Source organism: Balaenoptera borealis (genome assembly GCF_965194805.1).
Source record: "Balaenoptera borealis genome assembly, chromosome: 20".
Taxonomy (NCBI): Eukaryota; Metazoa; Chordata; class Mammalia; order Artiodactyla; family Balaenopteridae; genus Balaenoptera; species Balaenoptera borealis.
In genome coordinates this window covers 21,901,857-21,917,256 of record NC_138879.1, presented here as the reverse complement: position 1 = coordinate 21,917,256, position 15,400 = coordinate 21,901,857, and the positions used below count along the sequence as shown (strand labels likewise).

Sequence of the window (15,400 nt, the reverse complement as noted above, 5' to 3'; positions counted from 1 at the left end):
CTACACCTGCAGCCCAACCCACGGGAGGGTGGAAGCTTGGGGAAGACCCCTTTCTTTCCAGAGGGGCTTGCAGCCTGGACCCCTACGTTGGAACTGGAGGCAGGGAACATGGGAGAGGAGGGCGGGCGCCTATGGGAAAATAGGCACTGCCCCATGGCCCTCTCCTGCCCCCTGCGGGAAGGAGCTGCCTGGACCCACTCACGGGGGGGGGGAGGGGGCAGAAGTGTTTTTTATATATGTGTATATATTTTTTTTTTTTAAGCTCTGAGCTGTCAACGAGACGTTTCCTACCGACCTCGGCTGCCGTCTCTGTTGTCATTTCTGGGAGAGGGAGGGTTTAGAGGGTAGGTTTGGGACTTTTTTAAAACAGTCTTGATGCGTATGGAAAAGCGTATGTGCGCGTGTGTGTGTGTGTGTGCGTGCGTGCGCGTGTGTGGCCTATACATAGCATGGGTGCACCTGTGGATGTGTGCAAAGGCACATGTGCATTTGTGCGTGTAAGAGGGAAGGGGGCGCCCACCTCAGTCTGTGAAGCTGGTAAAAGGGTTGGTGAGGGCCTGGGAGACATTGATCCTGGTGGGGATAGGGTGGGGTGGCCCCTTTCTCCATATCTTCTGCTTTGCTTGATCTCTAATTCAATTTGGGGGGTGTACTGAAGCCACTCTGATGTTTCCTATACTGGTTTCCCTCTGTCAGGGTCATTGGAGCTACTGCTAGTCTCCAGTATCCAGCAGGACTGTGGGGAGGGGGAACAGACCAGGTGAACCTTAAAGCTTTGATTTGGTGGGAAAGGGCTCTGCAGCTCATCTGAGGGGTCACCCAGCCACCCTGGGCTCTGAACCTGGCCTTCAAGAAATGTGTTGGAAGCTCTTAACTTACACATCCCTCCTGTCTTTCCCCCCGCATATCCTCCAGCTACCCCACGCCTGTTTCCTTTGATTTCTCAGGTGTGCTCCCTTCCCCGCCCCACCTCCCCAAATCCACAGCTGGGGAAGAGGTCTGCAAAAGCTGCTTTTGCAGCTGTCCTCCTAAACCTTCCCAGCCATCCCCCTCATTTTGGTACCCTGATTCCTAGATTCTTCATAAGCCAAGCCACCTTGCCTCTGTGGGTTTAATTTTTGTTGGTTTGTTTTTTATTAAATTTTGGCTTCTCTCTTCTTTTAAAAAAACAATCACGTCAGTGACCTATTTAATTGGGGCTTTGTGCATTTCCACCTTCCCCTCTGAATGAAAGCCAAGGGATGGGGAAGAATGGGAACTCTACCTAGGAGGTGGGATGGAAAAGGTAGGTCCCCTTCCCAGAGGAAGGCAGACCAGCTGCTTTGCCTTAGCCATGGTGCTGGGGTGGGGGGGGGTGGCTAGGGAGGGACACTCCCCACTCCTACTCCCCTTTGTCCTGATCCTGGAATTAGGTACAGGGGTCCGTAGGTTCTATTTCTTCCCAAGAGCCCCTGCAAAGAACCCCATTACCCTGAGTACCCCTGCGCTGTTGTGTTTTAGCGGAATGTGTTTTCATTTAAAAACAACTTTGGGGCACTTTTTTTTTCCTGTTTTAAAAATTGAAAAATTCTTACAGTACGAACAGGGCTGTGGTGGTGGGGGGGTTAGTGCTGTGAGAGGTGACTCGGTGCATTTTGGCACTGGGATGGGATGGCTGGGGTGGGAGGACCCTCACTCCCCCCGACCCCGTTTTTTTTCCTAATATTTAAGAAGTGTTTTTGTAGGTTTCAACAACAACTGCAACTTGAATTTGCATCATGGGAGGTGGGAGGGAATGGCTTAGAGGTGTCTGCCTAAGCTGAAGGCCAACTGTGGAAGTTTTGTTTTCCCTTTTTTTGTACAATAAAGTAAAAAAGGTTTGACTGCTGTCTGATCACTGGACTCAATGAAGGGCAAGTAGAGACGGGCTACCGGACAGTCTCAATGTGGAAAGACCCTTGAAGCCAGTTTGTTTGCCCCTTCTTTCTAGAACCATCTTCCTCATTCCTGACGATTCCGTAGGCAACCTGCCTTCACATTGTTTTGTGCTACTGTTCTTGCACTTTCTCAATTCAGTTTGTTCACCTTGGGTTGTCAGACCACTAAGGCCCGAGAATTTGGGAAACAGATACATTATTTTCTCCCGGAAGGCACTGCCTTGAAAAACGGAGGTGATGAATGAACCATTAGTGTCAGGGGTGTTCACCATGGTCATGCAAGGGCTTATCTTTGGGAGTTGGAGTAACCCTCCCACCTTGAGCCCTCAGCCTCACCAGGGTTAGGAATGACTTTCCTAATGACCCAGACCTCTGATGGGAAGTGGGCTGGGCTGAGATGACTTGCTCTCTGATGTTAAGGAAGACAGCCTTCCCTCCACAAGCCTTGGCTGGGTTCCTGCAACCACCAAGGGCTAACGACCCAGGGCCATCTAAGACCTCTCCCTTCTCCCCACACCCCTCTCTCACTCTTGGCCAAACTTCTGAAAAGCTCCTTGCCCCTCATGGTCTCCCATTTCCTCACCTCCCACCCACTATTCCCCTAAGGTGACTCGCTGAGGTCACCAACATGTTCATCAATTACACCCAGTGGACACTTGTCTGTCTCTTTTTTTTAATTAATTTGGCTGCTCTGGGTCTTAGTTGCAGCACAAGGGATCTTTTAGTTGTGGCACGTGGATTCTTAGTTGTGCCATGTGGGATCTAGTTCCCTGACCAGGGATTGAACCTGGGCCCCATGCATTGGGAGTGTGGAGCCTTAACCACTGGACCATCAGGGAAGTCCCACTTGTCTGTCTCTTGACTTCTTGGTCTACTCTGCTGGCATCCGCTCCTCCTCCTCATTCTTTTTTTTTTTTTTTTAATAAATAAGGGATTGATTTTATTTCTTTTTTTAATATTTATTTATTTATTTGGTTGTGTGGGGTCTTAGCTGTGGCAGGTGGGCTCCTTAGTTGCCGCTCATGGGCTGCTTAGTTGTAGCACATGGGGTCCTTAGTTGTGGCATGTGGGCTCCTTAGTTGCAGCACATGGGCTCCTTAGTTGTCACACGTGGGCTCCTTAGTTGAGGCATGTGAACGCTTAGTTGCAGCATGCATGTGGGATCTAGTTCCCTGACCAGGGATCGAACCCAGGCCCCCTGCATTGGGAGCATGGAGTCTTATCCACTGTGCCACCAGGGGAAGTCCCACCTCCTCCTCATGCTATCCTAGGTGTTCAAGTCACTCTATGAACCCCCAGTTATCACCCATAGTAACCATTCCAAAAGGTGGTCTCTAGAGAGACCGCTCTTCCAAGCTGCAGACCCGTACAGACTTCAGTGTATCCTTTGGGATATCTTGCAGGCACCTCATACCTCAAGACCCCAGATAATCACTAACCATCTGGTCATTCAATCTAGAAATCAGGGTATCATCCTTAAGTCCTCGCTCCCTATTTCATCTCTTAGTGAAAGGAGGTGAAATTCGCTCACCTAGACCCGTCCATTCCATTTCCTGTATCTCTCTCAAATCTCTCTACCTGCTTCCATCCCCATCCTCTTCAGGCCATCACCATTGCTCAACTTCTGCAAAGACCTAAAACTGGTCTTCCTGCTTGCTCTCTGGCCCCCTGCAGTCCATTCTGCACACAGCAACCAAAACTATCTTCTTAAAACAAATCTGATGACCTTACACTTACAACTCCTTATCTTACAGTGACCCTAAAAGGCCTAGCCCTTGTTTCCCCTCTCCCTTCTCTCACTCCACTCTTCCTAATCACTCACAAGGATCGAGCCAAGGGATCTGTCTTTTGTTCCTCAAACATGCCTACCACAGGACCTTTGCGCTTGTTTTCTCTGCCCAAAATGCCATTCCCCCAACACTACAGACAGCTTGTTTTTCCCATCCTTCAGACTTAAGCTCAAATGTCACCTCACAGGCCTTCCCTGACCACCCTCTCTAGAGAGGCCTTCTTCTACATCTCCTTGTTTCTGTATCTGTTCACTTGTTCATTGTCTATCATCTCTCCAAGTAGAAGGCAACGTATCTGTTCATTCATTACAGTAATCCCAGCACCTAAAAGCGCCTGGCATACATTTTACAGTCAAGAATTATTTGTTGAGGGACTTTCCCGGCGGTCCAGGGGTTAGGACTCTGGGCTCCCACTGCAGGGGATGCAGGTTCGATCTCTGGTCAGGGAACTAAGATCCCACATACCGTGCAATGCAGGCAAAAGAAAAAAAAAAAAGGAAATATTTGTTGAATGAGGGAATAAATAGGGCCCACAATGCCCTGGGGGATCTGGTGTCCTTGCTGGCCTCTCTGCCTAACTCCAGCTACACAAGCCATCCAAGATTCAAACACACCACACTCTCTTCCCAGGCCTCTACACATTCTGCCTATACACATAACCGTTCCCTCTGTGCCTAGAATGTTCCTCTTCACCTCTCTTCCTAGTTAATTCAGGGCTCCACTTAAAAGACCACTTCCTCCAGGGAGCCTCCCCTGACCCCCTGACTAAAAGATCTCTATGCATGTGTTTCTTTGGCAGCCTGGATGCCTTCACATTCAATCTTTCTTCCACATCAGGCTTTGCTGGGCTGCAAGCCCCACTAGGACAAGGTCTGTGTGTCTCTCTGGCTCGCTGCACTTCGCCCAGAGCCTGGACCAGTGTAGTCCTTAGTGTCTATTGACTGGTGCTAACTGTGGAGACCGGGCACGTGCCCAAAGAGGTCACCACCACAGACTGCTCAGGCCAAGTGCCAAATGAATAGTACAATCCAGTTTTAAAGGAGTTTCTTGTGAGGGTAGCCAGGGGTGGAGAAGTGAGGAAGGATTTAGGTAAACAGGGAGGAGATAGGAAGGCTTCCTGGGCATATGTAAATTCCTTAGGGCAGGATGTATTGGACATATTCCGAGACTAAGAAACAGATCAGGGTCATCGGAATGGAGAATTCCTGATTCACACTGTGGAGACACATGAAGTCCTGGCCCCACTACTTTGCTCTAGACTCAAGTTCAAACACTTTCTGAGAGTCTCCACCAGCTGATTCCACAGTAACTCCAACATATCTCAAACTGAACTTGTCATTGTCCTGTATCCTCACATCTCCTCCTCAGAGTTCCCCATCTTGGTTAATGATGTATTCAGGGTCTCTCTCTCCTTTACCCCACACATCTCAAGCTATAACAAAAACCTACTACTTCTAAGCTATCCAGACTCCACATTCCAGAGTGATCTACTTAAAATGCAAGTCAAACAGTTCCCCTTAAGGACTCCTCACAGCCTGTAGGGTTAAAGCCCGCAGACTCCTCAGCACACCCTTAGTCCTGCATGGTCTGCCCTGCTTACTTCCTGCTATTTCCCCATCCATTCCTATGTTCCAGCCAGTGTCCAGACTTCCGGGCACTTCACTTTTTTTTTAAATCAATTTGTTTATTTATTTATTTTTGGATGCGTTGGGTCTTCGTTGCTGCACGCAGGCTTTCTCTAGTTGCAGCGAGCGGGGGCTACTCTTCATTGTGGTGCGCGGGCTTCTCATTGCTGTGGCTTCTCTTGTTGCGGAGCACGGGCTCTAGGCGGGCAGGCTTCAGTAGTTGTGGCTCGCGGGCTCTAGAGCACAGGCTCAGTAGTCGTGGCGCACGGGCTTAGTTGCTCCACAGCATGTGGAATCTTCCCGGACCAGGGCTCGAACCCGTGTCCCCTGCATTGGCAGGCGGATTCTTAACCACTGCGCCACCAGGGAAGTCCCTGGGCACTTCACTTCTGAAGCTTCTGTGTGAGATATCTAGTACCTTCTTGGCCTGTCTTGACCTGGCTCCTCTCCCACTAAAAGCAGCCTTTCCTGACCAACCCTTTTACATCATTTGATTCCTCCGCCTGGCCACCTCTGTCCCCTATGGTTAGCTCCAACCACGGATGGAACCCCGGGCCCCCTGCAGTGGAAGCGCAGTCTTAACCACTGGACCGCCAGGGAAGTCCCCAGCTCTCTTATTCCTATTACACTGGCAATTATTTTCCTACAGGTCTGTTGTCTACCCCCCAAATTGTGAACTTCTTGAGGAAGTATAACTGTCTTATTTTATTTTTGCATCCCAGCACGGATGCACCATAAGAATTCTTACAGTGCACCGTAAGAGTAACAGCTAAGATTTATCAAACACACTGAGCTGAGTTTCTCAGGCATTGACTTGTCAATCCCCATAACAACCTAATGAGATAGGTACTATCATTATACCCGATGACAACAGTGTAAACTGGGGCAACAGAGAGCTCGTTTGCTGAAGTTCATTTGTCAAGTCCACAGATTTAAATTCAGATGATTCCTGGTCTTAACCACTTAGGACTATTGCCTCTATAAATGCTTGCTGAAGGCTAAAGAATCAGTGATGGTCCCAAAGTATATGATTTAAGACTTTCCTCATTTAATCTCATCTTCTGAAGGAAGAGGGCTGTCATATACCCGTTCCAGGACTCCAGACACAGAGAGTAACTGAGATGGAAGCGCCAGTCTAAGCACCTACTGCGGCTGGGAAAGGCCCTTTACTCCAGAAGAGGGACTGTGAGAGCGCGCGGATATGGGCACACCCTGGGGAGTAGAACTGGGTCGGAGTAAGGGTCTGGCCACTGACTGGCAAGCTGTGGAGAGAAGAGGTGGTGGTGGGGGGGGGCGTCCATCGTGGGTTCCGGAAGCAGGAAAGGCGAGCAGGTGTGGGATCTAAATTAGGATGAGGGCGGGGAGGGCGCTCCGCTCAGACTGGCACAGCTCGGCCTCCGCCCTCAGCGGAGGACCCTCATCTCGGGCGTCTGTTGGTTCTCAGGCCTGGAGTGGGCTGAGACCCGCCCAGGAACACGGGGAACGGAGGCTCGGACGAGCCCCCTTCAGGTTTTCTGGCCTGAGTTGCGTCCCACTTCAACTCTGGCCTCTTCACAGAAGCGGCTGCACGCTTCGGGGTGAACTCCGGGGTGGGGGCGCTGGGGGGAAAAAGAGCCGGGAGCCCGGAGGGAAGGGCGGGGGAGCCTGGGCCGGAAGGCGTCCCAGGCTCGGCTGGGAGCCGGCGCTCTCTTTCGACGCCACCCGCTGCCCCCGCCCCGGAGCCGGCCGGGACTGCACAACGTCTCCGCCCCCAGCGCACCGCGCACCTCACCTTGAACGCCGCTCCACCCACCGCCATCCTATTGGGCCGGCCGGGCCGAGGCGAGACGGCAATTGGCCGAGGTGGCTCCCGAAGGCCCCGCCCATCTCCCCGCCCCCGTCCCCGTCCGCCGGTACTTTGGACGGCGGCGTGGCGCCCCTCCTCCCCGCCCGGTCCCCGCCCCCTGGAGCAAATGCTGCCGAGCTGCGGCCGTGGGGCAGATGCACGCGCTCGGGCCCTTCTAGCAGGCGCGAGCAGTCGCTGGGCGCGCGAAAGCGAAAGAAGGAAGAGGAAGGGAGGGCGGGGGCGGGGTGTTGAGGAGGGGCGGGAGGAGGAAGAGGAGGAGGTTGGAGCGCGCTCGCGCTTGGCCTCGCGCCCGCGCGAAGGGAGGGGGGAGAGGGGCGCGCGCGCGCACGCTCGCGTTCTCGCTCGCTCCATCCATCCATCCTCCGGTCGCGGCACGCGCGCGCGCTCCGGGCTCGCGCCGCACCCCCCGCCCGGGAGAGGCGGGCTGGAGTGGGGGGCGGGGGGAGGGGCGCGCGGACGGCGCGCGGACTGCGCGCGGGCGGGGTGAGGTGAGGAGGAGGAGGCGGCGACGGGACGAGAAGGGAGGGGAAGGGGCCATGGCCGCCCGGTGAGGCGGCGAGGCGGGGGGGCGGCCCGACCCCCCGGCCCCGGGCCCTGGGCCCCGGGGAGAGGCGAGGACGGACCGACGGACATGGGGCTCCGGAGCAGCCGCCGCCGCCGCCGCCGCCGGAGGACGCGGCCCTGAGAGGCCGCCGGGCCCCGGCGCGGCCCCCCGGGCGGGGTGAGTACGGGACGGAGACGGGGACGGGGGAGGGGCCTGCGGGGGGCGGGGGGCGGGGCCCGAGGCGGGGCTTGGGCCCCCTCCCCCCCAGGTCTGGGTCAGCGCCCCTTCCCCTCCCCCCGGGCCGACGCGGAAACGCCCGGCTTCCCCCGGCTTCCCGGCCCGGCCGGGGCCCCCCGCTCTCCCCCTGTCTGGGTCCCCCCTGGGCGGGGCAGGGCCGGCCGGGGAGGGGGCGCGGGGCCTTTGTTAGGGAGCCAGGCCCCAGCCCCCGGGACAATAGAGACACCCTCCCGGACTCCTCTCCCCGGCCGGCCGGGGCTGTCGGCGGGCGGGGAAGAAGAGGGGCCGGGACGCGTCCCACTCTGCCCACTCTCTAGGGGTCGGTCTGTCCCGGACCGGCGCCGGCCTCCGGCGGCTCGGCTCTCCTCCCCCCAGTTGGTATGATGCAGCAGCAGTGCCGCAGGGACGGGGGAAGAGCTGAGGCCCGGCCTCCTGCCCTCCCCAGTGCCCCCGGCTCATTTGTCAGTCCCCACCCCACTCTAGGCCGGCAGCTCCTTAAACTCGTACCCACCGTTCAGAGGGGCCCCGGACTGTGGGCGCTGTTTCTGAATCCTTTGGTGGGGATTCCTGGACTTTGGGGCTCTTGGAGAGACTTCCGGGCTGGTCCTGAGGGAGGGAGGGTGGTTATCTAAAAGAAGAACAGGTAAGGGGAGTGCCCACTCTTGGCCTGCCATCCCACCGGACTCTACCCCCTCTTGCTCATGGTGGCTAGAAATGCCCCTTTAGCTCTAGATTTCTGTGGGCTCTGCTCCCCTTCTGTAGTGGCAGGCTTATTTCAAGGGAAGATAGAGTGGGGTGAAGGTTGTAGGGTCCTAGGGCCATTCCTACTTCTGGTAGCAGTACCCCCCCAAGTGGACATCCTGGCTGAAAGCAGAGGTGACTCTGAGGAGAGCCTAGGGAAGGGAGGGGAGTGTATTTAGGAGTCTGTGCAGTTCTTTGCCACACCCTGTGGGTTTGCTTTGAGGCCTTAGAGTTCCTTCTCCTCCCCCTGCTGCATTGCACCATGGGTATCGAAGAGGGGTTTGAGTTTTGGGGACCTGGGGGGAGCTGCTGCCTGCTGTAGACCCAGACTCTGATTGGCAGTAGAGTCCAGGGCCTGAGTTCAGGCTTGGGAAGGACTAGGCCGCCCTTGGGTTTCAGGCCCTGAAGGACCATCCAGACTTAGTGAGCCTAGGCTTTAGGGAGAGGTAGATCCTGATGCCACCATTGAGCTCTGGGCAGCGAGGTGCGGAGGGGAGGTGGCAGTCATCAGAGGTGCCTTTGGACTCACACCAACACCCCCACCCCCATGTGTGCAGCCGTGTTGCCGCCCGCTGTGCTATGAGCAGTCAGAGCGCCGTCTCCACAAGAGTTTACAAATGAAAATGGAGGAAATGTCTTTGTCTGGCCTGGATAACAGCAAACTAGAGGTGAGGGCTCCCCCACGTGTGCCTCCAGTTCTTTCTCTTGATGTTTCTTCGTCACTTTATCTGGCATCCACACCAGAGAGGAATTTGGGTAGTCAGCCTTGTTCCTTAAAGGGAATAGCCAGCTAAGAAGGCCCGAGGATCCAGAAGAAGAAAGAACTCGAAGTCAAGATGGGGAAAATGGCAAAGAAGGCATTATTTCTGACCAGGGCGAATTGGCAGGAGATTTGGTTGGTGAGAGTTGCTCTCAGTCCGTGGGACTATGACTCTTGTGACCCTGGATGTTCTCCCCCGGGCCCAGGCCATCGCTCAGGAGATATACGCGGACCTGGTCGAGGATTCTTGTTTGGGATTCTGCTTTGAGGTACACCGGGCTGTCAAGTGTGGCTATTTCTTCCTGGACGACACGGACCCTGATAGCATGAAGGATTTTGGTGAGCTTCAGGGTTGAAGGAGAGCAGTCTAGCCCTGTCCTGGGAGTGCTTGGAGGGTCGTCCTCTGGCAACCGCACCACATGTAGAACGTGGAGCTCCTGTGAGCTTAGGCAGGGGCTTTGAAGAGGCCATGGGGCCATGGGTGGGAACGAGAGGTGAGGGTCCCCTGCCCGCCCGCCCTGATCGACACGCCTCTCCTGTCCCCAGAGATCGTGGACCAGCCGGGGTTGGACATCTTTGGACAGGTTTTCAACCAGTGGAAGAGCAAGGAGTGTGTTTGCCCCAATTGCAGCCGCAGCATTGCCGCCTCCCGTTTTGCTCCCCATCTGGAGAAGTGCCTGGGAATGGGTCGGAACAGCAGTCGAATCGCCAACCGCCGGTGAGGGCTTCTCCCCCTGCTAAAACCAGAGCGGCTCGTCTTTTGCAGCCCGTCCCATGGTGTAGCCCCCCAGGGGCATTTGTAGGGCACAGAGGGTGGGTCATGCTTGGCCCCAGATGCTCCACTATACCTGTGAAGTCGGGGGCAGAGAGGTGGCAGCCTTGACCCTTCCTCTTCCCTACCCTTGGCAGGATTGCCAATAGCAACAACATGAACAAGTCTGAGAGTGACCAAGAGGATAACGATGACATCAATGACAACGACTGGTCCTATGGCTCAGAGAAGAAAGGTGTTTGGGGATCTGGGGAATTTGGGGGCCACTGGGGTGAGGCGGGCACGCAGGAATTGGGTACGTGACGGTCACAAGTCGTTATCCTGAATGAGGGGGGAGAGTGTAGCTTTGTACTTTCCTTTAGGTGCCCTTAGATTGGGAACTTAAAGTGACCCTACCTTTTATCGTTTTGTCCTACACAGCCAAGAAGAGGAAATCAGACAAGGTGAGAGCTGGGGCAAGCATGAGGGAGATTTGGGCGAAGGACACATACCCTCCCCTTTGGGTAGGGAGTCCTCGGGTGTCTTGACTCAAGTCTGAGGTCGCTGGGTACCTCTCTGGGTTCTGGGATGAGGGTGTCTGGTGGGCAGGAGGGCAGCAGAGGCCTTGAGGGAAGGTGGGAGGAGGGAATATGGGTAGACGGGCCTCTTACTGATGGGGAAGAGTAGGAATTTGAGGATGTTTCTTTGTCAAATCTTTTTTCCTTCCCTGGGTTCTCGGCTCCCCCTTATCGTTACCCTTTCCCCAAAGCTATGGTATCTCCCATTCCAGAACCCCAATTCCCCTCGAAGATCCAAGTCTTTAAAACACAAAAATGGTAAGTGGGGCTGGAACAACAGGAGTGATTCTAGCTATGTCTTCTGGGACTCATTGCTGGAGGGCGGGGTTGGGGGCGGGGGCAGGGGCCGGCCGGGGTATCGAGGGAGGGCCTGTGATCCTTCTATCACCCCCACTTCCTCTCTGGTTATTTTCAGGGTTCTCTGTCTGTACCTCTGCATCAAACACCCTTCCCCTTCTTTTTTCTTCTTCAGGGGAACTTAGCAATTCGGATCCTTTTAAGGTGAGTAGGGGCTGCCCCTTGTAGGTTCCCTCTCATTGTCCTTGTTGTGAGTTGGGTGGGATTGGACAAGTGGGGATCAGAATGCTGACAGCCAGAAGCACTAGATGGGGTATTTAGGTCTTGCATATTTATATTCTTTGTAGGTCCCAACCCCTTACCCCTGTGCAGGTGGGATGGAAGGGATTGTTGGAAAACTGCTGGGCAGTCTTAGGGGCTTCTCACTTAGGAAGGGATGAGAGGGACTGATTCTGCCCCCCACCCCCCACCCTCCCTTCTTTGGCTGCCCCTTCTCTAACCTGTACCTCTGGTTCTTGCCCAGTATAACAACTCAACTGGGATCAGCTACGAGACACTGGGGCCGGAGGAGCTGCGTAGCCTGCTCACCACGGTGAGGGACCAGGGAAGGGGAGGCCCTCGGGAGCGTGCTGAGCCACAGGCAGTGGTTGAGGCCCTGAAAGAGGCTGCTGACATAGCAGTGAGGGCACCTAGGTCTCTCTCTGGAATTAGGTTTCCTGGCCATTGGTCGTCTGGGGCCGTCTGCCGTATTCACCCTGGGGCCATTTCTGCTTACAGTCTAGCATTTGTACAGAAGAGAATGTCTAGTGTCTAGAGTAGGCTCTCCTCCATCCCTCCTTTCAGCTTATATTCCTCTTCCAGCAATGTGGGGTGATTTCTGAACACACCAAGAAGATGTGCACAAGGTGAGCTCAGAACCTAGGAACAGGGCCAGGGGGCCCTCCTGCACACTCACCCTGGGCATGGGTCGGGAGTACCCCTGGACTTGAGCAGCGGGACTCCCACCTTTCCCCTCCCCTCTTCTAATGGTCAGGCCTTAGGCCACAATCTGGGGGCTCTCTGTTCATCCCTTCCCTGCCTGTGTCCACCCCTCCCACCTCTGCTGAGGGGAGGGGCTTCACCTGTATTCCTCAGACCCTTCCTGCCTTGTCAGGGTCTGATAATTCTCTCCCCACCAGGTCCCTGCGCTGCCCCCAGCACACGGATGAGCAGCGGCGAGCCGTGCGGATTTATCTCCTTGGACCCTCAGCGTGAGTGACCCTCCAGGAAAGGTGGTGGGTTGTGGAGGATAAGGATGATGATTGGTATCCCTGAAGCCCTTCTCTGGCCTCTTCCCTTTCCAGCGTCCTTCCAGAGGTCGAGAGTTCCCTGGATAATGACAGCTTTGACATGACTGACAGCCAGGCCTTGATCAGCCGGCTTCAGTGGGATGGCTCCTCTGATCTCTCACCCTCTGATTCAGGTTCCTCCAAGACGAGTGAGAATCAGGGATGGGGTCTAGGTAGGTGATACAGCTGGGCCCCAGGGGCTCTCTGCCCGAAGCCGAGGAGGGGGAGCACCTTGCATTCCCCTGCCGCGACCCTCCCCTCAACCCTCGCGCCTCTTTCTCTTCAGGTACCAACAGCTCCGAGTCACGGAAAACCAAGAAAAAGAAATCCCATCTGAGCCTGGTAGGGACTGCCTCTGGCCTGGGCTCCAACAAGAAGAAAAAGCCAAAGCCTCCGGCACCCCCGACGCCCAGCATCTACGATGACATCAACTGACTTGGGTGCAAGGGATAGCCTTTGGCTGAGCAGAGCCCTCCCTCCCGACCCCCACCCAGGTGGCGTAGCCTGGCAAATGGACGGCTGCTGGGGGTTTGGGCTTGGGAAGTTTGGTGGGCCAGGCAGGCAGAGGATCCAATTATGCACCCCTGGGGGGTGTCAGGGTCTTCTGCGCCGGAGCACGAGCCCTCGGCGTGCAGGACTCAGACCTGGACATATTATGCCTTGGACATAAGTTCGGTGGGGAGGCGGTTTTCCTATTTATTCTGTGAGTTACTGGATGTCCAGCTAGGCCAGGGGCCTGACCTGGGCACTGTGCCAGGGCACTGCCGCCCCCCACGCCAGGAACTGGACTAAGCCCTGCCGAGGAGCATCGTGGCTACCCGGGAGGCGGTGGGTTGGAAGCTGAGCCTGGAGGGGGCCTCCCCCAGCTGCCCTCAGCAATGTGAATGGGTCCGGTGCTTGGAGCTGAGGAGCAGGGCTGGGCGTGTCCTGTCTGTGTGCAGAAGAAGCCTATCAAACGCCCCCACCCCAGGGGTAGGCAGGCACAGCGAGCTGTCTGCTGAGGTAGGCGTCCAGAACTGCCGCCGCCTTCCCTGCCCCTCACAGGGGCAGCCCTTTCCCCTCAGTCCCCATGGGCCTCCTTGGCAGCAGGAGCTGTCCTTTTGTTGTTGGGTGCCAGGAAAGGGCCTCCAGCCTCTACAGCTTCAAGGGCAGGGGGAGGGTAGGAAGAGGGAGCTGTGTATCAAAATGACTCCCCCCCTACCTCTCCTCCCTGACCCAGGGCTGGCGAGGAGTGGGGCCCCAAGGTGAGAGGGAACGGTGCTGCTTTATTTGAAATGTTTTCTTACCTCATTCCCTGCCCCAGGAAGGGGCCCAGCCTCACCCTCCTGGGGTGGCCCCATGTTGCTCCTGCCTACCCTGCCCCACTGCCCTACCAGGGCAGCCCAAGTTCCCAGCTGCTGCTTGCCACCCCCTCTTTCACCTTGACCAGCTCCAGTTCCTCTCTCGATGCTCCTGCCTCTGAAGCCTGCCCTGTTTCCCCTTCCTTAGCCGCTTTTAAGTTATTTATTCTGTACTTGTGGTTTGGGGCTCTGAGGAAAATCCTGATCTTTTACTTCTCCCCCTTTGCTAGGAGTGGGGCAGGAAGAGAGGGTGGTCTCTGTGCTCTGGGCTGTCAGCGGAGGGGGAAGGGGTGCCATGCCCTGACAGTGCCCCTCTGTGGGACTGTGGTGCCAGTGTGCCCACCTGCCTGGTCTACATCCTGAAGAGATGTATCGTCCCACCTCCACACGGGCACCATCGCTCTCAGGAGCCGAGCTGGAGGACTGCAGTCTGGGCAGGGAGCAGAGCTGACTGACACAGGGATGGAGTTGACCCTGAGCCATGTTCTCTGGCACTTGCAGGACGTGTCCCCTGTCCTCCTCCCAGGAGGAGCCATCCCACATTTGGGTAGCTAGTACCCAGGACTGGTTGGACTGATTCGGGTTAGGGACCCTAGAGGGTTAAGGGAACAACAGAGAGAGGGCTGTAGTACCCTGTCTGGAACCCCAATCTCCCCCCTGGGGTGGCTCTGATTGTGGCTGACGCCTGGTTACAAACTGGTTTTTAACCCAAGAATTGTTGATTATTTTTTAAAAAGCCAAATTTTGGCAGGAGTTAGAATAAATCCTGGGGCCTGGGCTCCTCTGTTCTCGCTCTTCCACAGCCTTCTCCCTCTAAGGGGAAGCCAGAGGGAAAGGAGGATCTCAGCCAGCCTCCAGCCTGCTCCCAAATGAAGACTTGAGAGTAGGTTGAAGGTGAAGGGAGGAAGGCCGCGGGCCACTCTTCCTTCTGAGAGGCAGCTGCAGCTCAGGCCCTAATACACCCTTTCACCTCTGGCCTCTCCCTTTCCCCCTTCTGGTTGGAGGAGGGAGAAGTGGGAAGTAGTTTGGGAACTGGTTTGTCCACATCCACTTCCCCATTGTTCCCTGGCCCGCTCTCAGGGCAGAGCCCCCTGCCCAGGCTGGGTAAGAGATGGGCTTGGTCCAGCAGAGACCCTGAGGGAGCAAACCCCTTTCCTTCCGGGGAGAGTGTGCCCCCCCTACCATGTAGTTGAACAGGGGCTAGGAGCTCCCCCCACTCCCTTCCCTCTTAACAGCAGGCTGTGTGGGTTTCAATTCCCATCCTTCCCACCCCGGCTAGGTGTCGTCCACCCTGTATTCTATCATGTGTCTGAGTGTGTGTGGGGGGGTTCTGTACTAATTTCCATGGCCGGTGGCTTTTCCTTCCATGCATCACTCCCCCCCGCATGCCCAGGGGCCACCCGCCTGGCATTACCGCATGCTGGGGTCATTGGGGGAGGGGGGTGGGGCTCACGCTGTCCTGTGGTCTTGAGATTTTTATTTTTGCATATGTAATCCATCCTGTACAGGTAGCTAACTTTGTAAACGCTGTGTATTCCCCCTGCCCCCATGGCTGCTGGTGTAAATAAACTGCATCTCCCGTTGGTAGCCCGGCCTACCCACCCTCATTCCCATGTTGCTGGGGGCAGAGCAGCGGCATTCTCTTAA

The 15,400-nt window shown here is 55.9% G+C and overlaps 2 protein-coding genes and 1 long non-coding RNA gene across 8 annotated transcripts; 1 reads left to right on the top strand and 2 right to left on the bottom strand.

The window, feature by feature from the left end:
• Positions 1-136: 136 nt before the first annotated feature.
• On the bottom strand, positions 137-7,893 carry LOC309618171 (uncharacterized protein). Its single transcript, XM_082371541.1, has 2 exons — positions 7,103-7,893; positions 137-6,929 (listed from the first exon to the last, which is right to left on the bottom strand). The coding sequence occupies exons 1-2, from the start codon at positions 7,534-7,536 to the stop codon at positions 6,749-6,751; spliced, it is 615 nt and encodes a 204-aa protein (XP_082227667.1). The 5' UTR covers positions 7,537-7,893; the 3' UTR covers positions 137-6,748.
• On the bottom strand, positions 137-9,250 carry LOC309618177. The gene is made up of 3 exons (XR_014238340.1): positions 8,648-9,250; positions 8,470-8,564; positions 137-6,593 (listed from the first exon to the last, which is right to left on the bottom strand). It is a non-coding gene; the product is annotated as an uncharacterized lncRNA (long non-coding RNA).
• ATXN7L3 (ataxin 7 like 3) lies at positions 7,667-15,340 on the top strand. Of its 6 annotated transcripts, none has more exons than XM_082371517.1 (13): positions 7,667-7,898; positions 9,257-9,367; positions 9,666-9,798; positions 10,006-10,177; positions 10,369-10,466; positions 10,652-10,674; positions 10,980-11,046; positions 11,204-11,289; positions 11,609-11,677; positions 11,947-11,990; positions 12,264-12,335; positions 12,429-12,586; positions 12,700-15,340. In XM_082371517.1, the coding sequence occupies exons 2-13, from the start codon at positions 9,317-9,319 to the stop codon at positions 12,846-12,848; spliced, it is 1,122 nt and encodes a 373-aa protein (XP_082227643.1). In that variant the 5' UTR covers positions 7,667-7,898; positions 9,257-9,316; the 3' UTR covers positions 12,849-15,340. The 6 variants fall into 6 exon arrangements, with proteins under 6 accessions (XP_082227643.1, XP_082227646.1, XP_082227647.1 ...); XM_082371520.1 differs by having other exon boundaries at positions 7,668-7,898; positions 11,001-11,046; XM_082371521.1 differs by having other exon boundaries at positions 7,670-7,898; positions 11,261-11,289.
• The last annotated feature ends 60 nt before the right edge of the window (positions 15,341-15,400 follow it).